This window comes from Suricata suricatta, chromosome 9, assembly GCF_006229205.1.
Source record: "Suricata suricatta isolate VVHF042 chromosome 9, meerkat_22Aug2017_6uvM2_HiC, whole genome shotgun sequence".
In the NCBI taxonomy this organism is placed as follows: domain Eukaryota; kingdom Metazoa; phylum Chordata; class Mammalia; order Carnivora; family Herpestidae; genus Suricata; species Suricata suricatta.
The window spans coordinates 134,662,571-134,688,537 of NC_043708.1; the positions used below are offsets into that span (position 1 = coordinate 134,662,571).

Consider the following 25,967-nt stretch of genomic DNA (forward strand, 5'->3'; position numbering starts at 1 on the left):
CACAAGTGGACCCCCAAACGAAGCGTGGCATCCAAACATCCGCTGTTGAATAAATTCTCAGGGAACGGTCAGTTGTTTTGTGCGTTTGTTAGGAATGTCTTTGGTTTTCAGAGTCCCTCGTGAACGCGGAGGCTTGGAGGTCGGGATGGTTAGTTAGAAGCAAGAAAGATGCACAGAGAGGCAGGGAGCAGGGTACCAGTCAGAGATGGTATTTCCCAAACTCCCCGTGGCCCACGCTAAATTGCAAAGGGCCAAAGGGCCACAGGGGACGCAGCAGTAACGTGTAAGACTGTAACCTGCCACACTAACACGCCGCCGCAGACTCCAGGGCCACGCCTCCAGGTGGCAGCCAGGCCTCTGCTGGCAGAGCGGGCGCAGGAGATCATCCTAGCGGTCTTTCAACCCAGACGGTGCAGCCTCAATCCTTCTCCGTCCTCCCCCTCGGCCCGGGTCTTCCAGGCTCCTCGTGCCAGAGCCCTCTCGACCGACCGCGTCCACCCTGAGCATCTCTGGATTGGCCTTCCTTTCGCTCTTCCTCATTCCCAGAACGCATCACAGAGACAGGAGTCTGTTTTGTCTAGAAATTTATTAGACATAATTAATCTACGACAGTAGAGGATCTGGACAAAGTAAAATTAGTTACTTCAACTTTTTCCTGGCCCTGACCCAGCAGCTTTCGGTTCTCTTAAAATTCCCAGTGTTTTCTCAAATCCCGTTTATCTTGATGAATCACTTTAAAAAGAGAGAGCTGAGGACCTGAGTCTACTTTTTTAAGAATCTCATTCACATTTCTGGGAAATTCAGTGCACATTTCTCTGCTCTTTTCGAATCAGGTAACTGAAATGGCTTTATGGGTAAGACTGACACAGCGGCTTCCTGCCGGATGGCCTCCTAGGTTTCTACCTCACTTCCCTCCAGTTGGAGGATCTACAATCACAACTCAAACCCCCAGATGGGAAGCAGGAAGGAATAACTTCTCACCAGGCCCTTACTGCTCTCTTCCACTCCCCCAAACCACCCCTCACCTGAGAAGTCTGAGTCAGCACAGAAAATCATGACGCCCCACATTCACAGAAAGTTCTTCACTGCATAAACTTTGATGAAAATTAATGTAGAAGTGCCCAAACTGTTATATGGCTTTAAATGAAATAACCTAGCTGATAAATCTAGATAGAGTTTTAATTTTTATGTAAACCAATGACTAAGAAAGTTCTAAAAAAAGGCTTTTCGCACAGGATTCTGGAGGGTCTCACGCTTCCACTCACTGTGGGGGCAATGAGAATATCGTGGGAAGAACCCAGGAAGGGAGTCAGAGGAAGGAGGTGCTGGCCTCACTTGTTTACCCTGACTTTCCTCGTCTGTCTCAGCTACCTCCAGGCTCTGGTTGTGGCCTTCCACGTTAAAAAAGAATTTTTTAAAAAAATTTGAGATAGAGAGTGTGAGTGGGGGAGAGGCAGAGGGAGAGAATCTTAAACACACTCAGCACGGAGCCTGGTACAAGACTTGATCCCATAACCCTGGGATCGTGACCTGAGCCGAAATCAAGAGTCAGCAGCTCAACTGAGCCGCCCAGGTGCCCCTCTTCCACATTATTTTTACCGCAGGCCATCCTATGCGCTTCTGATTTTTGCTTACTCACTCACTACCTGAAGTCACAATTTATCCCACAAAGGTGCCTGATGCGTTTCGGGCTCTCCTTCTGGCCAGTGGAAGGCGGCAGTGCTGTGATGCAAGGCTCTAAGCCCAGCTTCCTGCGTCCTGGCGTGCGCGTCTATGGAGGGGTGCAGGGTGCAGGGCCGGGAACTGACCAGAGGAACAAGAGGCTCCTGGGAGACCGGAGAGGCGGCTGCGCATTAGATCTGCAGTCGCTGCGCAAAAGCAGTGAGGCCCTCCGCCCCTAAGTCACACTGTACATTAATGATCATTTGGGCCTCTTCTAGTTTTTGTATATTCAGCAAACAGTAAGCTCCCACCCCGAGCAGAAGAGATGCTCAACAAATGTTAGATGAAAGGAAAATACTCGGAAATCCAGAAGTCACAACAGCGCTCAAAAACACACATATAAATCCTCAGGTGCTCCCGTTCTGCACGCCTGAACCCGCCCTTGCTCACGTCGCGGGTCACTCGCAGGGCTGAGTCCTCACGCGCAGTCGGACACGGTCTGCGCCTCCTGCAGATGCCCGCTCCGCAGACGCTGCCTTTTCAAGCAGGTGCCGGTGCGGGGCCTGAGAGCACCTCACTGCGTCCTCAGCTTCAGCCGGGGGTACGCCACGAGGACCATGCCTGCCAGGGACGACACGAGGCCTCCGAGTCCAATGATGCCGGGGTTGGACCTATAGATCCCCAACTGGTCCAAGGGGTTCAAGATGTCGCAGAGGTTCTTTACCGTGTCCAGGAGCAAGGGGGGATGCCCCTTCAGGGCTCGGAACAAGAGGAGGAGGAAGGCCTGGAGCCATTCCGTCTCCTCGTCGGCCACGCTGCAGCCAGGAGGACCCCGGGACGGCGGCTGCTCCCGCTGGGCCCTGTCGCGCGCGGCCCGCTCCATCTCCAGGGAGATTTCGTACAGATCCCTGGCCAGGCTCAGCAGGAGGGCGCAGCAGTAGTGGCGGGCGGCCCACGTCCGCCACTTCTCTTTGTTAATGTGCGCGGCCAGCCCTACGCTCCTCACCCAGAGGACGGTGTCGCAGACGAAATAAATCACGCGGTTCACGTTGGCTAACGTCAGGCACACGCGGGGCACCAGCGCAGGGGCGTGGATGCTCTGCTGCGTCGCCTGGAGGGCGTGCACCACGTTGCCTAGTCTGAACCCTGCAAGAGGAACCCAGAACCGTTACCGGGTACTTAATTAGCATGTGATGTGAAGGCAGGATCGCTGGATCAGGGTGTGTGACAGGTGCCTCTCACTGGAGGCTCAGTCTTTGCTCGGGAATAAAGAAGGACTTTCCAGGATATTAAGGACACCCAGAATGATCTGGAAGGCACAAAAGACAGTGACTCTTTACATTGATCGCCTCCATTCCAGTGAATTCCTTAACACTGGCTTACGGGATACTTGGGGCAAGGTCCGTCATGAGTGTGGGCTGCGACACTTGAGCATCACCAGCTACGCCTCTTTAGAAGAAGGGTCCTAGGACAACATGAAGTCCAGATGCAACATTACCACCACATACGAAGCTTTAATTCACTGTGGGCATTTCTCTGATCCAGACGCCAGCATTCTTTTGGAGAGTCTGATGCCTTAGATTTTACTTACTTTCCAGACAAAAGATTGCTTTTTTATAAAACACCCTTAGCATTTTGCCATCTCTGTGGTTCCAACCCCCTCCAGCTCCCCACTGTCAAGAAGACAAAGTAGAGATGGGAGGATTTAGTGGCTAGGAAAACTTCCTAGTTGAATTTAATCGACCACTGTAAGGCATAGCCTTTTCTGAGCATGTAATTCAACTAATGCGGGATGTACCAATCAAGTATTTTTTGAGCACCTGCTCAGAATGAGTTATAAACATTATGGACCGTCCTAAAGGAGTACTTGTACTTCCTTTAAAGAACTCTACCTCAGACGCAGCAAATGCTCAAAAGTAGCTACCCTCAAGAGACTTACAATCTCAGAAGAATGCCTGGTATTACTGTACCAAAAATAACACAACACAGAATACGTAACGAATAACCCCGGCTCCAGCTCTGGCTCTTGCGCTAGCTAGCGGAGCGACCTTGGGTAAGCCTTTCCTGGACTTCAGAGACTTAGTGAATCTGAGAACTTCTAAGGCTACCCTTCCACGCATCCAGAGAAGCTCACTCCACCTCCTAGCATCCCTCTGCCGGACAACGTAAGTCTTCTCCCTGTCAGACTGGTCTCCTCATTGACCTTTTAATACCATGGTTTGCTCATTCACAGTTCTGAGCCTTCATGGAGGAAATCACCCTTCAAGAAAGCTCTCCTTCCGTCCTCTCTAGCCACACCTCAAGTTCCACCTCCTCCCAAACCTTTCTTTTCCTCTGTCCTAGCCCATATATTTGGCACTAGATCTTACACCATTATTTGTACCATGTGGTCTTAGTCCCCTCATAACGCTCAGAACCATACCCAAAGTAGGTGCTCAAAAGTAACTGATCCACCTCTGATTTCTACATCCCATCCGAACGCCTCTGCCTACCTCCTTTAGCAACGTGTGATTCTCCTCCAACCACTGAGACTCAGGTGTGCTGTTGTTATTAGAAGGCTGGGCTTTCCCAGTATGCTTTATTATGAAAGCAAATCAAATGAGTACAAAACACGGAACTTCACTTTTGCCTTGAACATGAAATCACCCCACAAAGTCTGAGAACTACCCCATCCGTTTCCTCCAGCAATTCCTCCAAAGAAGGCAAAAAGCCAGGAAAGGCAAGCTATTCTGTCTTCTAGAGAGTACCAAGGCCCTCCAGGAGCCAGGAGCCCTGTCAGGGACTGCCCAAGCACTGTCTGATGCTAAGAACTCGAGCTGGGCTGACACACTGCGTCCTGTGAGTGGCGCGCAGCAAAACGTCCAGCTTCTGGGCCTGTCATCTCAGCAGCCTTACTGGCCAGCGCCATCAAAAAATGTGACTGATTCGAAATGAATGATCTAGAAAGTATGACTAGGTCTGACGACGCCACACCAGGAGCCGCTGTCCCTCAGGAGACAGGGTACTTACATTTACGGCCAGTGCTCACACTGGACTCCAGTTTCTTGAGCTTCATTACCACGTTCTCTTTGCCAGCTTTAGGCTCTAACAAATAGCTAAGCAACATGCATGTGTACTGAGTGGCTCTGAAATGAAAAAAAAGAAAAATGAAGAGAATGATTTACAAACCAAATAAAATTTGATTCATGCAGCAAGGAAAGGAGGAAGATGTGTTGCTAAAAGCAAAGTTTGCAAGACAATTTCTCATGTAAGCAGTTCTTACAAGAGCATAATTCTGCAACAGTGAGCCCGCAGGGCCAGAGGCAAGAGCGTGTGACGGAAATGTGACACAAAGGTGATGAAAGGCAGCTCTGCAATAACGGTGCACGGACCCTCGAAAGGCCTTTTGCTGGCACAGAGAAATGGAAACAGAATGGTAAACTGCCCAAAAATCTCCCCCAGGTGAAGTCTGCATAGATTCATATTCTTCATTTTCTCTCTGTAGAGTGACTTTTCAGGTTCCTAAAATGAACTTTTTACCATGTAGCTCACCAGGCACTTATGTGACGGGACACTCACTCAAACCAGAACCAAAACGAGAAGTTGAGTGTGCACCTGCTCTAGTTTTTATAAAAGGATCAAATACACACCAATACGTGAATAAGTATAGATATATTTTTGTCTGTCTTTCGAAAACTAGTTCATATTTTATACAGACTCCTATTTAATACTAAATATCCAATAAAGTGATTATTATGACTACAAATACTAATGCCTCACCAACAGCAGGGGAACACACGAGAAGTTTTGTGTCACAGAATCAAACTTCTGAATGCATTTAAATGCAGTCCATTTAACAAAGGCACGGGGCGCCTGGGTGGCTCAGTCGGTTAAGCCTCTGACTTCGGCTCAGGTCAGGCCTCACATTTGTGGGTTCGAGCCCCGCGTCAGGCTCTGTGCTGACAGCTAGCTCAGAGCCTGGAGCCTGCTTCCGGTTCTGTGTCTCCTTCTCTGTCTGCCCCTCCCCCTCTCGTGCTCTGCCTCTCTCTGTATCAAAAATAAATAAAACATTAAAAAAACAAAAACAAAGGAGGCTCCTGTTTTGGACAGTCTCGTAGCTGCCTTTGAATCCCTTTAGGCTACAAATATCCTTCTCAATAAAAATGTGGCACATTTTCCAAGACGGTGAAGTTGTTATTGGGGACAAAATAAAAAGAATCTCTCTCCGTCTCTCTTTTTTAAAGCAGCTTCCTGGCCGGAGGGCACCAGCAGGTCACGTCAGTAAGATCCCTTCCTCAGATTCAGCTGAGTAACAGGAATGCATCCAAAGCCAAGGGAGCATTTTCAGAAGGCCAGTTTGTCTGCAGGAGCTACAGACCACCACGGGCATCGGGAAATGGATCCCAGAGATCTCCAATCTTGCGGAGAAGTATGTCCTTGACAATTACTTTATTAACCGACCTCACCGATGAGCCTTGCAGGGCAGGTCCCGCGGGCACTGAAACCGAAGGCTTCCATTTTAATGCTGCTTGCATACAATGCATTCATTAAAAAAGCCGATCACATTAATTACAACAGTCATGTGGGCTGGTCATTAAAGTGGTGGGCACTGGAATCAACTGTGTGGATTCAGATCTCAGCTCTGCCACTGAGGACCTATTAACCTGCTCCTTCAGTCTCCCCAGCTGTGAAATGGGAATAATTCAGAGTGTCTACCTCTTAGAGTAGCGACGAGGCTTAAATGAACACACAGCTGTAATGCACCGAGAACAGTACCCGGTGTCAGGTCGGCTTATGAAAGTCCCCCGATCGGGGCCACTCTTACTGGACTGCCTGTATTAGCACCTGTGCACCCGGACGAGAAGGGAATGCCGCTGAACGAAACCGCGCCCATAACTATTCTTTTGTTATAATAATAATACTTATTATTAGTGAGTAAGAATCAACCAAGTTTCTAAAAGAAACATCATGAATGAATGACGGTTACAGCACGATCCCTACTGAGGAGCGGGGCGTGTGCCTTAGAGGTGCTCTGCACGCTGTGCTCTGTTCCAGGGTTCACAAAACAAGTTCACACGCAGCGTCTCGTAGGGGCCGAGAGCAGGTGGCCCCGAAATGTGCCACGTTGCTATGATGACTATTTTAAATAAGTTACTTAAGAAACAGCCCCTCCGCTGTCCCCCAGAAAAGTAGGAAACAGGTGAAAAATGTGAAACGTGAAAAAAAGTAGGAAACGTGAAAAATACTGTCCCTGTACTAAGAAATGAAAAGACCTCCTCACTAAAAAGAAGGCTTTTGTCTAAATGCTTGACATAAACTTTACAAAGGCATAAATCGTTTCCTATTTTAGTTGAAAATCTCTTAAGATAAAAAAAAACTTGCATTCCTTCTCTGTCCCTCAAAGCTAGACTCGTATCGTGTCTTCAAAATGTAAACACAGCCCACGATAGCCTGAGAACAAAAAAATAAAGCGGGGGCACCTTTTTAAAATATAAGCTGCTTTTGGGGCACCCGGGTGGCTGGTCAGTGGAGTGTCTGACTTTGGCCCAGGCCATGATCTCATGGTTTGTGAGTTTGAGCCCCACATCGGGCTCTTCGCTGACAGCTCGGAGCCTGAAGCCTGCTTTGGATTCTGTCTCCCTCTCTTTCTGCCGTTCCCCGCTCACGCTCTGTCTCTCTGTCTCTCAAAACTAAATAAACATTAAAAAAAAACTTTTTTTTTTAATTTTTTAATGTTTTATTTATTTTTGATACAGAGAGAGACAGAGCATGAAAGGGGGAGGGGCAGAGAGAGAAGGAGACACAGAACTGGAAACAGGCTCCAGGCTCTGAGCCAGCTGTCAGCACAGAGCCTGACGCAGGGCTCGAACCCACAAACGTGAGATCTGACCTGAGCCGAAGTTGGAGGCTTAACCGACTGAGCCACCCAGGCGCCCCTTTTTTTTCTTTTTAAAGGAAGTGTTTGGAAATCAGGTCTATAATGTGTCCTTCCCACAAAGATTAGCAAAAACAAAAGCTATAATAGGTTTGCTTACATTTGTCCATGTATGTGTGTCCGTATACATGTTGTAAGTTGAGATATTTCTCTCTCTCTGGATAGTATTGCTAAAATTAATTTGTACAAGAGCTCTAGCAAGTTGGTTTGAAGGCAAGTGCTCCTAAAGATGGCGCATTCTAAAACTAAGCAAGACAGCAACTTAGCCCAACATTCTTCAAGTTACATGACCTGGAAAAATACTTGGTATTAAAGCTAATTTAAGATAAACATGTCTTTAAAAAGTTCTCATCATGGGCCGCTTGGGTGGCTCAATCGGTTAAGTGTTCAACTTCAGCTCAGGTCATGATCTCACGGTTCATGAGTTTGAGCCCCGTGTCAGACTCTGTGCTGACAGCTTGGAACCTGGAGCTGCTTCAGATTCTGTGCCTCCCTCTCTCTCTGCCCCTCCTCTGGTCACACTCTGACTCAGTCTCTCTTTCTCCCTCTCTCAAAAATAAATAAACAAACATTAAAAAAATTATAAAGTTCTCAGCATTAAAATTAAAATGTTTATTCTGCCTGTGTTTACCTTAGAGCTAAATAAGTTGAGGTTATCTCTGTTAGAAAATGTTTTAAAAATAATAACAACAGTTTGGGACAATGACTTATTTGATGTCCCTGAAGTTTTCACGGGTAGTCTAAGCATAATTGTTGAGAATAAGTAAATTAAATTTTACTTATTTTAAAGTTTTTAAAAAAGTTTTAGGTAAACGTTTGGTGACCTGAAACCCTGAAGTGTTGCTAAATGAGGAGTCAAAGTTGAATTCACTGAATAACTAGGTCATCACCAAATGAGATAAAATAATAAACATTAAGTACTGGGCACAGGTTTATCTAGACATTCAGCCTCCTTATTACACAGTAAAAGTAAACTTGGGTCTATTAGTTAACATGTCTCCTGCTTTAGTGAAAGACTACTATACAGAAATACATGTTTCTAAAAATCATGAAATTTATTCATAATATTGATAAGAATGCTGATGTAACAGCTTATAACTATTATTTAGTTTTCACTAAAAATTAAAGTTTCTAAGAATTAAAAATCCTAATTAACATGTAGTATGTGGTTAAAGCTACTGAAAATAATAAGAAATGGGGCACCTTGGTGGCTTAGTCGGTGAAGCGTCTGACTTCAGCTCAGGTTATGATCTCCAGGTTTATGAGTTCAAGTCCCTTGCTGGGGTCTGTGCTGACAGCTCTGAACCTGTAGCCTGCTTCGGATTCTGTCTCCCTCTCTCTCTGCGCCTCTCCTTCTTGTGCCCTCTCTTTCTCAAAAAAAAAAACACCAAACATTAAAAAAATTTTAAATAATAAGAGAAACAACTTTGTAGACAAGGAAAGTAAGATGTATGTTTTTGGTAAAAAAAAAAAAAGTATAAAAAAGTATGTTTTTGGTAAGAAAAAAATACATTTTTTGAGGCAAAATTTTTTCATCCCAAAGTGAGGCTAATCATTTAAAGAGGGAAAACTTACAACAAAAATCTGAATATTAAAAAAAAAGGTTGTAGAAAGTTTATGGAAAAGGAAACTTGGAAAAGGATTTTTATATGTGGTCAGTATTGGCTAAGGTTAAAGTAAATTTATTTAAGAATGAGTTTTAAGGGGCGCCTGGATGGCTCAGTGGTTGAGCATCCTCTGCTCAGATAACGATCTTGTGGTTCGTGAGTTCGAGTCCCACATCAGGCTCACTACTGTTTGCCTGTCAGCCCAGATCCTCTGTCCCCCTCTCTCTACCCCTCTCTCACTTGCACTCTCCCTCAAAATAAATACATATTTATTTTTTTAATAAATACTTTTTAAAAATGAGTTTTAATATCAAAAGTACACTGGTACAAAATTAGAATTTTTCTCTTTATGAGACTGACTCAGGACCTTCAGAATTTTTCTCTTTTAAAAAGAAGTTTTCAGAAACAAGTGTTGTTGAGGATGTGGAGAAAAAGGAACCCCATTGCACTGTTGATGGGAATGCAGACTGGTGCAGGCATGCACTGTGTTAAACAGTTTGGAGGTTCCTCAAAAAATTACAAATAGAATTACTATATGATGCAGTAATGTCACTACTAAGTATTTAGCTAAAGAATAGAAAAACACTAATTTGAAAAGACATATGAACTTCTATGTTTAATGCATTATTTACAATAGCTAAGTTATGGAAGCAACCCAGTGCCCATCAATAGGTTAAAGAACACACACACACACACACACACACACACACACACACACAGGAATATCACTCAGCCATAAAAAGGACGCAATCTTGCCATTTGCAACAACCTGGATGGATCTAGACAGTATGATGTTAAGTGAAATAAGCCAGACCCAAATGCCATACAATTTCACTCATATGTGGAATTTAAGAAACAAAACAGAGAGAGAGAAAGGCAAACCCAAAATCAGACTCCTTCTTTTTTTTTAATGTTTTTTATTTATTTTTGAGAGACACAGAGAGGCAGCATGAGCAGGGGAGGGGCAGAGAGAGAGGAAGACACAGAATCTGAGCAGGGTCCAGGCTCTGACTGTCAGCACAGAGCCCGACGCGGGGCTCCAACCATGAGATCATGACCTGAGCCGAAGCCAGACACTCCACCGACCGAGCCACCCAGGCGCCCCCAAAACCAGACTCTTAACTATAGAAAACAAATAGATTGTAACTGGAGGGGAGATGGGTGGAGGGGTGAGTAAAATAGGTGGAGGGGAGTAAGTGCACACTTACCCTGATGAGCACGCAGCTGTATACAGAACGGCTGAATTGCTATTTTGCATGCCAGAAACTAACATAAGACTGTATCTTGACTACACTGGAATTGAAATGAAATAAAATGAAAGGAAGAGGTTTCCTTAGATTATTGGTATGCTTCTTATGACAAATTGTAAACAAAGGTCTTCTTTACCTTTAATGTAATCTGCCAAGGAAAAAAGAGATTCAATGCTTTGTCTTTATCAGATGTTTACTCAGGAAAAGTCTTTTTAATACTAAAAAATCTAAGTTTTGCTCACAACGATGTACTCTTCTGTATTTGCCTTTAAAACTTTTTATTGCCTGGATGGCTCAGTCGGTTAAGTGTCTGACTCTTGATTTCGGCTCAGGCCATGATCTTGTGGTTCATGAGATTGAGCCCCGTGTCCGGCTCTTTGAGGACAGTGAGGCCTGTGTGGACTGAAGGCTGCTTGGGATGCTCGCTCTCCCTCTCTGCCCTTCCCCTGCTTGTGCTCTCTCTTTCTCTCTCTCTCTCAAAAATAAATAAACAAACATTGAAAAAAATTTTTATTGTCACTTTGGCTAAACTGATAGTGTTTCATGATCTGTGATCTTATTTAATCAAGTGCTTTGACAGTTTGTGACAAACTTCCCAAAATCAAATTCCAAAATCAAGTCTACAACTTAATGGAAATATTCCAGAGGGCCCAGGGAACATTTCAAAATATCTGGTCTCTTTTTATACAAAAGGAGCTATTACACTAATTAGGTGTATTTGTTGTGTTAAATTACATGGGAAGCATCGTCAAGTCAGTGATACTAAACCCTCTTAAATTACATCTGGATAGGTAAATGTTATTAAGATAAGTGTCCCAGAAATTATATGAAACTCCTGGAAATCTGATATGTACTGGTATAGAACTATCTTGAAGTGTTGGATGTCACAGAAATAATCAAATTTCCTTGTCAACTGCACTGTAATGAACTTCAAGGGGTTCAGGACAGGTTCCCCCAAAATGTCCCCCTTTGGCATGTGGATTATTTTGAGCTGAAGGCACCTGAGACCCTGCGGGTTGCCCCTCCCTTATCTACAGAGAATCTAAATTGAGGTTCTTTCCCAGAATAAGGGTTATTAGCAAAGATAAGTTTTATCTGAATGACCCATCTGTGTGGTAGCGCAAATGTCTAAGACCAAACATCTGTTCTTACCACCCGGTCAAATGCATTCCTTCCCTCTGAAGTCTCAGACCCCCACCCCTTCTCAGTTTACAATGGCATATACACCTCACCTTGCCTGTCTCTGGAATTTCCACGTCTATGCAGATTCCCCGTTATCAGCTTTGATTTTTTTCCTGTTAATCTGACCCATATCAGTTTGATTCTAGAAGGACCTTTGAAGGGACAGGAATTCTTGCTCCCTGACAAACTCTAATCAGATCTGTAACCCTGGCCATTTTAATTCTTTTCTCATTATAGATAGTTAATACTTTCCTCGGATCCTTTTCCAAAAGCTTCCTGCAAATGTGTTTCACCCTGAGAGATTCATAAAAAGGAACTTTGACAAATGCAGGGTTCTGAAAACTTTAAGATCATAAAGCTGAACTGGGTAAGAATTTCTGGAACTAAAGGAAGAACTGAATTTAAGCAGATCAAGAAAAAATAACATAGGGGTGCCTGGGTGGCTCAGTGGGTTAAGTGTCCGACTTGGGCTCAGGTCATGATCTCATGGTTCGTGGGTTCGAGCCCCGCGTCAGGCTCTGTTGCTAACAGCTCAGAGCCTGGAGCCTGCTTCTGATTCTGTCTCTCTCTGTCTCTGCCCCTCCCCTGCTCATGCTCTGTCTTTCAAAAATAAACAAACATTAAAAAAATTAAAAGAAAAAAAGAACATAAATGAACTGAGGAAGATAATTATAAATATTGACCTTTATGTTTTTCCAGATTTAAGAAAAGTTTTTCCTCTTAATTTATCTTTTTCTCCCTGTCTGATCCCTCCAGAATTCAAAAACTCTACTGAATGCTTATATGTATATTTGACAACATTTTGATTTGGGTAAGTTCGGTAAGAGTCTGTTCTCCTTGAACAGGACACGATTAGAAACACTGGCTTTATTGCCGAGGCTTTGACTGGAATGTCACAACAGGGAGGCGGCCATAAACTCAGATACCCTACATGGTTTTAAGCTCTAAGGGTGATTATGTGGAGCCAGGAAAGCCTTCTGGAAGAAGGCCTACTGGCTTGCTTCCAGGGCTCCCAGCAGCAGCCTCTTACCAGGTGAGCAGAGGAGGTCACTGCCTGGCAGGTGCAAGAACCGGAGGGTACTTGGACAACCTCAAGAAGAGAGCAATCAACCTTCACCTACAGGTCTCACAGGTGAAGTCTGATGGCAAGTATTTGGCTTGGCTTCTGGCCTCGAGGGCTATTTAAACTTCAATATGGAGATTCCTTATAGAAAGTTCCAGCAAAGCATATTTAAAGTGCTTTTTTTTTTTAATGTTTATTTATTTCTGGGAGGGGAGGGAGGTGGAGAGGAGCAGAGAGAGAGGGAGACACAGAATCCGAAGCAGGCACCAGGCTCCGAGCTGTCAGAACAGAGCCTGAGGTGGGGCTCAAACTCAAGAACTGTGGGATCATGACCTGGGCGGAAGTGGGGTGCTTAACCAAGTGAGCCTCCCAGGCGCCCCTGGATTTCAAAGAGCCTGTATGATTAATCACTATTTTTGCTGCACTTATAGAACTCATCAGGCCAAGCTTATCCAAACTAGATTCATTTGGCAAAGACATTAGTCTTAATTTGGCTACCTTTAGTAAAGTGAAGGTGATTATAGGCAAAAAAAAACAAAAAAAAAGTTTCAGTAACATCTTTGTGGATATTAGATTCAAATACAGTTCATGATAAACTGGACTGGATCTTGATTTCCTCTAGTTTCTTCCAATGCCTGGCTACAATTCTCCAAACGAATATTTTTGATATTTTCTAGCCGTGTGACTTGAAATCATTGATAACCAAGACCGCCTCTCCCTGAAACCCTGCAAACTGAATAACAACAACTTGATGTGAACTTGAGAAAAACCACAGCTCCTACATAAATAACCTCCATGCCTGGTGCTCTGTGGGCCACTCGAAATGATCACCAGAGACCCTCAAATCACAGACCAGGCACCTCCGTCAGATGGCCGCTGCCTGCCGTCGCTTCACGTAAAGATGCTGTAAGCCTGATAACTAGAAATCTTCTTGACCGGCGACCGTCAGAACTCAGAAACTGGTTTTATAACTTGATCCAAACATCGGTCATAGCTTTTCTTTTAATTTCCAGACAAAGGCCTTAGTTATTACCTGATTCAACCACGGGCGTGACTTTGAGAACACACTTGCACCACCGCCTTCTGTATGGAGTTGAACGAAAATGACCCGCAGAACTAAGACCCTGGTTCAAGCCCACGGGACAATTTTTCAGCTCAGCTTGTAACGCAAGAAAACTTCCAGGGAAGTTTCAGGAAAGGGAACCGCAGAGGCTGAGGGTAGGCCACCCCGCCACGTGCCATTTTGGCATACCGGTTATTTTAAATAGAAATTACTTAAGAAATAGAGGTTCTGACCTCCTCTGTCACCCAGAAAATAGCAAAACACATCTTCCACGTGAAAAATACCTTCCGTGTCCTAAGGAAGTAAAAAGACATCCTTATCACTAGAGAGAGGAAATTTACAACAGAAAAAGCTGCAGACCCCACCACCTCAGCCTAAATTCTTTTTTCCCCCCCTAATGTTTATTTGTTTTTGAGACAGAGACAGAGCATGCGCGGGGGAGGGATGGGGCACGGGGGTTGGAACGACACAGCATCGGAAACAGACTCCAGACTCTGAGCTGTCAGCACAGAGCCCGACACGGGGCTCGAACTCGTCAACCACGAGATCATGACCTGAGCCGAAGCCGGACACTCAACCGACTGAGCCACCCAGGTGCCCCTCAGCCGAAATTCCGTTTAGGATTCCCTCCTCACTGACGCTCCCAAACACCTCTTTTCTTTTCTTCATCCTGTCAATTCCTCACAAATGTATGGTCCATCTGTCTCAAATGCAGAAAAACTCAATTCTTGTCCGTTCTCACTACCCGGCCACTGTGCACACATCCTTGGTTGTGGGCTTTTTTGTTGTTGTTTTGTTTTCTCCTCCTGGAACCGGTTTTGTGTAAATTTAATTCCTTGCCTAGCAGGAAGACCTTGAGGGTAGAGGAAGAATTTTTCCTTCCCTACCATCTCGATGAGGTAGACAGGACAGTAATAAAACATGAATACAAGTTTTGTTTCTCCATTAGCGTTTCATGGGATATTGGGAACCACAACCAAGTGTCTGGCTTCCTTGGCCACAAATGCCAACCCAAATTCATCTTAAAAAATTCCCGGCGGGTAGGATGGGGGAGTGCTGGGTGGCTTAGTCCCTTAAGCTCCAACGTGGGACTTGGGCTCAGGTGACGATCTCACGGTTTGTGGTTTCCAGCCCAGAGTTGGGGCTTTGCGCTGACAGCTCAGAGCCTGGAGCCTGCTTCGGAATCTGTGTTTCCCTCTCTCTCGGCCTCTCCCCTGCTTGTGCACTCTCTCTCTCTCTCTGTCTCTGAAAATGTAAACAGTAAAAAAAAAAAAAAAAATCTGGCGGGGACTCCTGGTTGGCTCAGTCGATGAGGCGGTAGACAGTGGGACTCCTGATCCTGGGGTTGTGATTTCGAACCGCACGGTGGGTGCAGAGATTATTTAAAAAAAAAAAAAAAAAAAAAAGGGCTGGGGGAGCGGTCCACCAAGGTCACGGCCGGAGGGCTGCCGGGAGGAGGCTCCGCTGGGGTCCCCAAAGGTGCCAGAGGGGCCGAAGAGGGGCTCCAGAAGCGAACTCCGTCCCGCTTCCGTCCACCGGGCGAGTCCCTCCTCTGGGGCCGAACGTCAGGGGACCCAGCTCGGGTCGCAGCACGGGGAAGGGTGCCGGACTCACCTGAAGAGTCGGTCCCGGCCCTGGGTCTGGTTGGTGAAGCGGGTGAAGGCGTCCATGGCGCCCAGCGGAGACCACGTGTCGCCCCTGGCTCAGTCTCTCGAGTCCTCCAGGGTGTCGCCGGGTCCCCGCGGGACAGACTGAGTCTCCCCGCCTCCGTGGGGGCGGGTGCGCCTTCCGAACAGCGACTTGGCGGGCTTCCGGTGAGGAGCCGGAAGTGGCGGTTACCAAGGCGACGCCAAGCGGCCGGCTCAGGTGAGCGTGAGCTCGGCTCTTGGGCTCCGGTTCAGCGGTTCCCCGCGTGTCCCCGGGCGCCCTTTGATACCCAGGGCCTCCTAGAGGGGGGACCTGGGGGGCGGGAGGCCGTCTCCCCAGCCCCCGGCGTTCCCGGAGATCCTGGGAACTCGGAAACCCGTGTGGCGTCCTGAATGCAGATTCCCCTGGGCTTTTGCTTGGGGACTTTGGGGGCCTAATCATTTCCCACCTCTGTGCCTCGGTTTCCCTTGAGCGACAGCAGCTCCAGGGCTGGGGAAGGAAACGGTTAGAGCAGAGATAAGCCAGTTTGTGGCATGTGTTTCTAGCATGGAGAGCTGGGTAAAGTGCGAGAATTACTGTCTGGTTTAAGAAGATTGCCACTTGAGGAAGCTCTCGAAGGCCTAACATGAACACACTGGAGGCAGAAGTTAATGATGATGGGGGCGCCTGGGCGGCTCAGTCGGTTAAGCGGCCGGCTTCGGCTCAGGTCATGATCTCACGGTTCGTGGGTTCGAGCCCCTCGTCAGGCTCTGTGCTGACAGCTGGCACAGAGCCTGGAGCCTGCTTCAGATTGTGTCTCCCTCTCTCTCTGACCCTCCCCTGCTCCAGCTGTCTCTCTCTCTGTCTCAAAAATAAATAAAAGAAACATAAAAAAAAAAAGTTAATGATGATGAAATTGCATCCTGACTGTTAGTTTTGTGGGGCCTGAAGATGTGGAATCCCACCCCTTCCATAGCAGTAATTTTATAAAATGTCCCCCCTGTAATCAAAAAGTCAGGTGACCTATTTTTGTAGTCTTTATTCCCTTTCATCAGGCCTGCCCTTAATATTTGCAGGCCCCGGGGTAGGACTACAAAGAGGGACCCACGAACCATATGTTAATTTTTTATTTTATTTTTCTATTATTTTTAAAGATTTTATTTTTTAATTAATTTATTTATTTAGAGAGAGAGAGTGGGAGGGGCCCTGTGCTGTCAGTGAAGAGCCTGATATAGGACTTGATCTCACAGACAGCGAGATCATGGCCTGAGCTGAAATCAAGAGTCTGATGCTCAACCAGCTGACCCACCCAGGCACCCCAAAGATTTTTTTAAGTAATCTCTACTTGACCCCAAGATCAAGGCTCCTGTGTTCCACTGACTGAGCCAGCCAGGCTCTCCCCCACATACGTTATGTTTAAATATTTGAAAGTTTTGAGTCAAGGTAACCCAGTTGTCACATTAGATATGCTCTGTTCTTCTACCTTGTCAAATACACTTTCATAATGAAAAGTTCAGTTTCACATTCAGAATTCTTGAGCTCCAGCAATAGCACAACTAGGAATTTATCCAAAGGATACAGGAGTGCTGATTCATAGGGGCACAGGTACCCCAATGTTTATAGCAGTGCTATCAACAATAGCCAAATTAGGGAAATGTCCCTAGGGAATTAGGGAATAGCCAAATGTCCATCAACTGATGAATGGATCAAGACGATGTGGTCTATATACACAATGGAATACTACTTGGCAATGAGAAAGAATGAAATCTTGCCATTTGCAACAACTTGGATGGAACTGGAGGGTATTATGCTAAGTGAGATAAGTCAGTCAAAGACAGACAGACACCACATGTTTTCACTCATATGTGGAATTTGAGAAACTTAATAGAAGACCATGGGGGAAGGGAAGGGGAAAAAATAGTTTCAGTGAGGAAGGGAGGCAAACTGTAAGAGACTCTTAAATACAGAGAACAAACAGGGTTGATGGGAGGGGGTGGCAGGGTAGATGGGGAAAATAGGTGATGGGCATTGAGGAGGGCACTTGTTGGGATGAGCACTGAGTGTGGTATGTAAGCAATGAATCATGGGACTCTACTCCCAAAACCAAGAGCATACTTGTATACACTATATGTCAGCTAACTTGACAATAAATTATATTAAAGAAAAAAGAATTCTTGGGCTCCGTGGAGGACCTGGAAACACAGCTGGCATATGGTACTGGGAGAGCTGGTCCCCTGGTCCTTTCCCACACCCCGTCGCTTCTCATTCCTGGCTCCCATCCACATCACTGAGAGGAGCCTTGCGTTCAATGTGTGGATATGCCAAGCCACATCCAAGTTCTGCCCCTACCCCTGCAAACAGCAGTGTCTTGGCCATCTTTCAGGTCTAGGGGTGCACACGTTAGCATCCGGGCCTGCCCTCAAGAGAAAGCTGGGAAAGAAGTTTGTGCAGGCCATGGCATCATCTGGGCAGTCCATTTCAAGGGTATAGGTACCCTTGGACATGGTCTAGACTCCAGAAGGGTGCATCTAGGCTCTGGATGGGTATAATCTCTTGGCCCCACAAATTACTCATCCTTTGCGGAAGGAAATGCTTGGAAGAGAGACAAAAGTATTCTCCAAATTTATGTCCCAGGGTAGGGCAATACTGCAGGCAAATGTATTGAATGCGGGCTATGTACCTACCATTGTGCTAAGCTCTCTGCCTAGGGTTAAAGGTTAATGGGGGACACAAGTAAATAGTAAATACAACACAGTGATATGTTAGATGATAAAGATGAGCACAGGGTGTCTCTAAACACAGATTTATATAGTCTGTTCCCTATACCAATAATTCTGCCTTTTCACAGTATCAAATTGAATCATGTAATATGTAGCTTTTTCTATCTGATTTCTTTCACTTAGCATAATCAGTAGTTTGTAATTTTTTATTGTTAACTAGTATTCCATTGTATGGACCTACCATAGTTCATGATCTCTTCACGCACTGAAGTATCTTTGTATTGTTTCTAGTTTGGGGCAATTATAAATAAAGCTGCTATAAATATTTAAGTACAGATTTTCATATGAAACAGAAGTTTTTCTTGTGTAACATGTAGGAATGGAATTCCTGAATCATAGGACGAGTTTATGTTCAACTTTGTGAGACATTGCCAGACTGTTCTCCAAAGTGCTGTGCTATTCTGTGTTCCCACTAAACATGGGCTATGACTGGGAGTTCACCTGTTTGCCTGTTGATGAACAGTCGGGTTGTTTCCAGTCTGGGGCTCCTACCAATAAAGCCATAATGAACATTCATGTACAAGCCTATGGGTGGTTGGGTGTTTTCAGTTAGTTCCCTTATGCCGCCTCTAGGAGTGGAATGATTGGCTATAAAGTGTAGGTAGTATGTTTAACTTCTTAAAAAGTTGCTAAACTGTTTTTCCAAACATCGTACCATTTTACCTTCCCAACAGTAGTTGGGGGAGTTCTGGGTCCTCCGCATCCTTGGTAACACCTGGTGTGATCTTTCTACCTTTAGGCATCCTAATACACATGTATTGGTCTTGTAATCTCCATTTCACTAATGCTGTGGAACATCTCTTCATGTGCCCATGTGCCATCGGTAGGTCTTCTTTGGTTAAGTGTGCAAATCTTTGGCCCATTTGAAAAAATCGGGTTGTTTCTTGTTAATGAGTTTTCAGAATGTGCAAAAGATTCTGGACACAAGTGATTCATCATATACATGACCTGCAACCGTTTTCTCCCAGACTGTGGACTATCTTTATTCTCTGAAGGGTGGGTTTTGAAAAGTATACGCTTATTTCTGAAAGGTTTAAGTTACCCATTTCTTCTTTTATGGATTGTGTTTCAGTGTCATATCTAGGAAATTTTTGTCTAACTGAAGAATGCAAGTGTTTTCTCCTGTATTTTCTTCTACAAGTTATATAGTTTTTAATTTTACATTTTGATCTATGATCTACTTTGAGTGAATTTTTGTATATACTGCAAGGTATAGATCAGAGTTCATTGTCTTTTCCATGTGGATACTGAATCGCTGCAGCATTATTTATTGGAAAAAAAGCTATCCTTTCCCAATGAATTATCTTTGCTTTGACAAACATAAGCTGCCCGTGCATACGTGAGTCTAATTCTGGACTCTCTATCTGATTTATTCTGGTTTCACTGATCTATTTGTGTAGCCTGATGCCAATCACAGTCTTGATTACTGTGGCTTTATGACAGTCTTGAAATAGGGAGTGTTAGGCCTCCAATTCTGTCCTTTTTCTAAGTTATTTTGGCTCTTCTAGGTACTTTGCATACCCATATATGTTGTAAAATGAGCTTCTTAATTTCTTTTTTTTTTTTAAAGGCCAGCTGGACTATCATAGGGGTTGTGTTCAATTCTAGATTTGGGAAGAATTGACATCGTGACAAAATTGAGTCTTCCAACCAAAAGCAAGGGATCTCAATCCACTCCCTTGGGTCTTCTTTAATTTCTCTCAGCAATATTTTACAGCTTTCAGTGCACAGGTCTGATACAACGTTTGTCAGATTTATCCCTGTTCCGCATTTTTGGTACTATTATAGTAGTATTTTTTAACTTCAATTTTTGATTTTTGTTGCCAGTGTACAGAAATACAGGAGGCTTTTGTATCTTGAACTTACATCCTGCGATCTTGTCCACTTCATTTAGTAGATGAGGTTTCATCAGATTTCCTGTATGGATAATCGTATTGTATAGAAACAAAGACGACTTTACATCTTCTTTTCCGATCTGGATAAAACAGCTTCACCGCCCCCAGAAACTCCTGCATGCTATCCTTTCTTAATAATATCCTCCCTCCACCTGTAACTCCTGGAAACTACTGATCTGTCTGCCCCCATTACTCATTTTGTGTCTTCTAGAATAGAATCACCGCACATAAATTTTGAGACTAGTTTCTTTCACTGAGCACAATGCCTTTGAGATTCATCCATATTTTTGTGCCTATCAGGAATGTCTCTCTTTTTATTACCAAGGAGTATCCATTATGTGGATACAGCACTGTTGATTTATCTACTTACCCAGGGAAGGATACTTGGATTGGTTTTGATTTTTGGCCATTATAAATAGAGCCACAATAGACATTGTGTACAGGATTTTGTGTGAGGATATAAGTTTTTTTACTCCTAGAGTAGATACCCAGGAGTGCATTTGCTGTGTCACATATATGTTTAACTTCATAAGAAACTGCCAAATCCTTTTCCAAGGTGGTATCATTTCATATTCTCATCCATTTGCTCTGCATCTTCATTAATATCATCAATATTTTTTTTTTATTCTAGTCATTCTAATAGGTAGGTAGTAGTGATCCATAAGGTATTAGGCAGTGTTATTTTTGGGGTTTTCTTTCTGTTATTGACTTCTAAAATATTTCTGAGGGGTCAGAAAACATAGTTTGTATGACTTGAGTGCTTTTAAATTTAGTAAGACTTGGCTTACGGACCAGAATATGATTGGTCTTGGTAAATGATTCCTGTGTACTTAGAAAAGAAGCAGTACACTGCTGTTGTTGGGTAGAGTGTTCTAGAACACTGCTCCACTGCTATCTCACTGGTGCTTTCCGTCAGGAAATGTGCTGCTGTTCTTTATTGTTCCTTTATTCACGTCTTTTTTTTTTTTTTTTTACCCTGGATGCTTTTCAAATTTGTCTTTATTACGTCTTTAGTTTTGGTCACGATGTGCCTTGGTATAGATTTCTTCATGTTTCATTTCCTGAGGACTTGTTTTTCTCCATGGATCTGTGAGTTTATAGTTTTCATCAAATTTAGAAATATGTTCCTATTTCTACAGATTTTTTTTTTGTCTCTTCTCTCCTTTGAGGATTTCAATCACACATATTTGGCCAACACAGGTACTCCCACACCTCACTGTATTTTTTTTTTCTCTCTTTGTTTCATTTTATTTCTGTCACTGTATCTTCAGATTCACTAATCTTCTGTCCATCTCATTTGTTTTGGTCTCAAAGCTTGTAGTTAAGCTAATCGAATGTGTTCTTCATCTCAGACATTGTAGTTTTCATCCGTAAAAGTTCAGTTTGGGTTACTCTGTATCTTCCACGTCCCTACTTGACATTTCCACTTGGTTTTGAAACATGTGAAATATCTTATATATCAGTACATTATAAGTATATAACAGTTATTAACTGGTTTTTTTCTTTTTGGTCTGCTAGTTCCTATAGTTGTGTTGATTATGAGTCAGCTTTTATTTATTTATTTTTTTAATGTTTTATTTATTTTGATACAAAGAGAGACAGAGCATGAGAGAGGGAGAGGCAGAGAGACAGAAGGAAACACAGAACCAGAAGCAGGCTCCAGGCTCTGAGCTAGCTGTCAGCACAGAGCCTGATGCGGGGCTCGAACCCACAAACGTGAGATCTGACCTGAGCCCAAGTCGGAGGCTTAACCCACTGAGCCACCCAGGCGCCCCTGAGTCAGCTTTTATTAACTGATTTTTCTCTTTATTATGGCTGTGTTTTCTTGCCTATGCATGCCAGGTAATTTTTTAAAATAACTTTTTAACATTTATTCATTAAAATTTTTTTAATGTTTATTTATTCTTTTTGTAAATGTTTTTTATTTATTTTTGAGAGACAGCATGAGCAGGGAGGGTCAGAGAGAGAGGGAGATACAGAATCTGAAGCAGGCTCCAGGCTCTGAGCTAGCTGTCAGCACAGAGCCCAACGCGGGGCTCAAACCCACAAACCGTGAGATCATGACCTGAGCCGAAGCCGGCCGCTTAACTGACTGAGCCACCCAGGCGCCCCAATGTTTATTTATTCTTGAGGAAGAGACAGAGTGTGAAATGGGGGAGGGCCAGAGAGAGAAAGAGACAGAAACCGAAGCAGGCTCCATCCAGGCTCTGAGCTGTCAGAACAGAATCCAACATGGGGCTCAAACTCACAAACCATGAAATCATAACCTGAGCCAAAGCCCAACACTGAACCGACTGAGCTACCCAGGCGCGCTGGGGATTTTTTTTGTTTTTTTTTTTCTTCTTATTGGATCCCAGACATTGCCTTCATTGGATGCTGGATATATTTTGTATTCCTATAAATTTTCCTGAGTTGTTTTGATATGCAGTTAAGTTACTTAGCAATAGTTTGATCTTGTAACTTCTTTTTTGTAATTTTTTTTAATGTTTATTTTTAAGAGAGAGAGGCAGACTGCAAGCAGGGGAGGGGCAAAGAGAGAGGGAGAGCCAGAATTGGAAGCAGGCTCCAGGCTCTGAGCTGTCAGCCCAGAGCCCGATGCGGGGCTCAAACCCACACACTGTGAGATCATGACCTGAGCTGAAGTTGGATGCTTAACCGGCTGAGCCACCCAGGCGCTCCTAATCTGGTAACTTCCATGATTCGAGGGCTAATTTTTCCCACTACTTCGCAAGATGCTTCTGAGCACTCCACTTCAAGTTCATGAATCAGGAGGCTTTGCATTCTCCCTGCGGGAAACGGGCATTGTTCCCGGCGCTGTGGGAGCTCAGTTTACTGTTCCACCAATTATTTCAGGTGTTTCTTTCCTCTCATATTCCGGCAGCTAGCTCCTCCACCCGTGTGCTGAAGACATCAGGTGCCCTGGCAGGTGAGGACAGATGACGGCAGTAGGTCTTTACAAGATTTCCACGGGCCCCAGCGCTCGGACAGTGCAGGACCCCATGTGCCACATTAAATGCCTTTATTTAACTATAATATTTGAAAGCCTTTTTTTATGTTTTTATTTTTAAGAGAATCGGTTTTTTTACTTTTTTTCTTTTTACATTTATTTATTTCTGAGAGACAGAGTGAGACAGAGCACAAGCAGGGGAGGGGCAAAGAGAAAAGGAGACACAGCGTCCAAAGCAGGCTCCAAGCTCTGAGCTGTCAGCACAGAGCCCGACGTGGGGCTCAAACCCACAAATCGTGAGATCATGACCTGACCCAGAGTCAGATGTTCTACCAAATGAGCCACCAGGCAGCCCCAGCCTTTTTAAATAATTTGTACAGTTTTGAGTTTTGTAAAGTACAGATTCCTTGTTCTTTCCCAGGAACTGAAACATGAGGCCCCCGCGCAGGCTGGAGCCAGTAAGTTGTAGTATCTTTGTGAATATTGAATAATTTTTATTTTGCGGGGCTTTTGTTTTCTTCTAATCAGTTTTCAAGTCCCAAACATGTCTGTACCCCCTAGCAAAATGTCCCAGGCACTGGGCCACACTCCTGGCTGCCAGCAGTGGGCCTGGAGGGAAAGGAACAAACGAGACTGCAGGGATTAGAAGGGCTTAAGTGCATCTGGTCAGAGGCGAGGGACGCGGCTCACGGCCCAGCTGGCCCTGGGCTCAGCCATTTGCAGGGATGGAAGACGCAGGAGAACGTGGGAGGGAGGTTGGCTTCTAGTTGGGACAGAGACAGACGCTGTCCTAGCAGGAGATGGAGACGGACAACCAGGCCACCGAAGTCCTCCCCCTGCTCCATACCGCACACGCGTCACCCTGGGCCGGCCTGGAAGATGGGACTTGTCAATGCCCGTTTCCGCCGCTGTCCTTACTCCTAGGAAGAGCACATATCCACACGCACGTGATACCTATACTAATAGGAAGAGTCCTGTGATAAATAAGGAGAGTGCCCATCTCTGGAATAAACAGCCCCCACGGGCCCGTTTTAGGGCTAGAAAGGATGATGTGCTGTCCTCTGGTAACTTCCCCTGTTGCTCAGAGTACCTTTGCTTGCTTCCTTTATCAGCGTTTCAGAGTCTCATAGGCGTTTCCAGGGCCCGCTTCTGTGATGTCATCCCCCAAAGGAAGTAACGTCCGTAAGACGAGGTTCTCCAGCTTTGTAGGAAGGGTGCTGCTGGAGGTGCCGTCCCTGGAGGAGCAGGACTGGCCTAAGGACGATGAGGAGGATTTCGACTTCAAAGACGCAGAGCAGGAGGCAGACTCCCTGCCCCAGCCTTACCGGATGATCAACAAGATGGTGAACCTGCTGTTGGACCAGACATGGGAAGTAATCATGAGCAAGCACGCGGCGAGGGAAGCGGAGCGTGGCCGGGCCCAGCCCACCAGCCTCCCTCCGCTCGTGGAGAGCAAGGTATGAGGCTGCGGACCAGGAGACCCTGTTTCCCAGTTGAGGACTCATACCTGAAAACGCCTGATCCGGGGAAGGAACTCCTCCGAGGAACCTTCGTTCAATAAGACAGGGGCATTTTTTTAAATACATTTAAATTTTTTTTTAATGTTGTATCTATTTTTGAGAGAGAGAGAGAGAGACAGACAGCATGAGCAGGAGAGGGTCAGAGAGAGAGGGAGACACAGAATCTGAAGCAGGCTCCAGGCTCTGAGCTAGCTGTCAGCACAGAGCCTGACATAGGGCTCGAACCCACGAACCGCGAGATCGTGACCTGAGCTGAAGCTGGACGCCCAACCGACTGAGTCCCCCAAGGGAGACAGGGGCATTCTTGAAAGATGACAGGCATGCCATCTTTGATGAAAATGGATCTCGTCATTGCCCAGGGGGAAATGGGTCTTCTGGCCAGTGGAAGGTTATACAGAAAGCCTTTCACATTCTGTTACTATTTAAGAATATTTCTGAACGTATTCATCACCCTCTTGCTTGATGGTTGAGAATCTGCCGGTGCCTTGGCTACAGCTCCTCCCGCAGCTGTCTTGAAGCTTGGGCAAGATAGTCACATGAGCACCATTTGGGGCGATGCTGCATCCGGGAAGGGCCCGCGTGCCTCTTTGAAAAGTCAGCTCGTATTCTTGCAGATGGGGCGGGGGAGGGGCAGCTGAAAATCATTCCTCTTTTTCTTTGCTTTTTGTCTTCCAAGCTTGACAAAATACCAAACTGTATGGTTGTTTCCCAAGACTACGTGTTCGTTGGAGGAGCCAGAGGCTTCTCCATCCACGATCTGTACGACGCCAGACGACTACATGTCTGGGAGAAACTGAAGGTGGACGTCACTTCCATCTGGGCCACAGATCTGGGGACTGACATACTGATTGCCCCCGTGGATGAAACGGGTACTCGTTCTGCTGATTTATTTACTTATTTATTTGGCCTAATTTATAGATATCTATAGACCGTTCAACTAAAACTCCTCTCCAGGTAGGGGTGAGGCCAGACCTGGAGGGTTCTCCCTGGCCACGTAGCATTAACCAACATCTACAGAACAGGACGGCCTGCCAAGCACCATTCTAACATTACACATGGCCCATTTCACTCTCGCAACAGCTCGAGGAGATAAGAACAATTTATTATCCCTGTTTTTCAGAAGAGGCATCTGAAGCATTAGGTGAAATAACTCACTTGAGGTAACACAGAAGGGAAGGGGCACCGGCAGGATTTGAACCAGCCCCCGTGGACCCAGAGTCCCCACCCTTTGGGCACTCAGAAATCTTGTTGCTCATAGAAGCCAGGGATTGTTTCTTTTCCCTCAGCCTGAGGATGAGTCAGGCCTTCATGAGGACTGTCGTATACAGAGCCATAGAGAGGGTTCTGGAAGGAACGCTGTCTCTGCCAGAGAGTGACCTGAGCAGATTGGCATTTTAGGAAGGACGCCATGGCAGGAGTCTGCAGAGATGTGGGTGTGCAGGAGTCTGCCGGTCCAGG

General features: G+C 45.2%; 2 protein-coding genes across 9 annotated transcripts in view; one reads left to right on the forward strand and one right to left on the reverse strand.

The window, feature by feature from the left end:
* On the reverse strand, positions 1-15,533 carry PEX11A (peroxisomal biogenesis factor 11 alpha). Of its 5 annotated transcripts, XR_003913135.1 has the most exons (4): positions 10,392-10,626; positions 4,672-4,787; positions 1,640-2,808; positions 1-577 (listed from the first exon to the last, which is right to left on the reverse strand). XR_003913135.1 is itself a non-coding variant. In XM_029951405.1 (3 exons), the coding sequence occupies exons 1-3, from the start codon at positions 15,409-15,411 to the stop codon at positions 2,237-2,239; spliced, it is 744 nt and encodes a 247-aa protein (XP_029807265.1). In that variant the 5' UTR covers positions 15,412-15,499; the 3' UTR covers positions 1,523-2,236. The 5 variants fall into 5 exon arrangements, 4 of the variants coding, with proteins under 4 accessions (XP_029807265.1, XP_029807264.1, XP_029807266.1 ...); XM_029951405.1 differs by lacking the exons at positions 1-577; positions 10,392-10,626 and adding an exon at positions 15,356-15,499 and having other exon boundaries at positions 1,523-2,808; XM_029951404.1 differs by lacking the exon at positions 1-577 and having other exon boundaries at positions 1,523-2,808.
* A 58-nt stretch (positions 15,534-15,591) lies between these two features.
* Positions 15,592-25,967, forward strand: part of WDR93 (WD repeat domain 93) — a 44,356-nt gene continuing 33,980 nt past the window's right edge. The window contains exons 1-5 of one of the 4 annotated variants that reach the window (XR_003913134.1): positions 15,593-15,607; positions 22,924-22,968; positions 23,411-23,447; positions 24,102-24,446; positions 25,186-25,378. Coding sequence is in view for 3 of the 4 variants with exons in the window: in XM_029951402.1 (XP_029807262.1) it covers positions 24,144-24,446; positions 25,186-25,378 (496 nt within the window). In the remaining variant the exon portion in view is untranslated. Of the gene's footprint in view, positions 15,608-22,920; positions 22,969-23,410; positions 23,448-24,101; positions 24,447-25,185; positions 25,379-25,967 lie in introns of those variants that run through there. The other 3 variants (XM_029951401.1, XM_029951403.1, XM_029951402.1) reach the window with 3 other exon arrangements.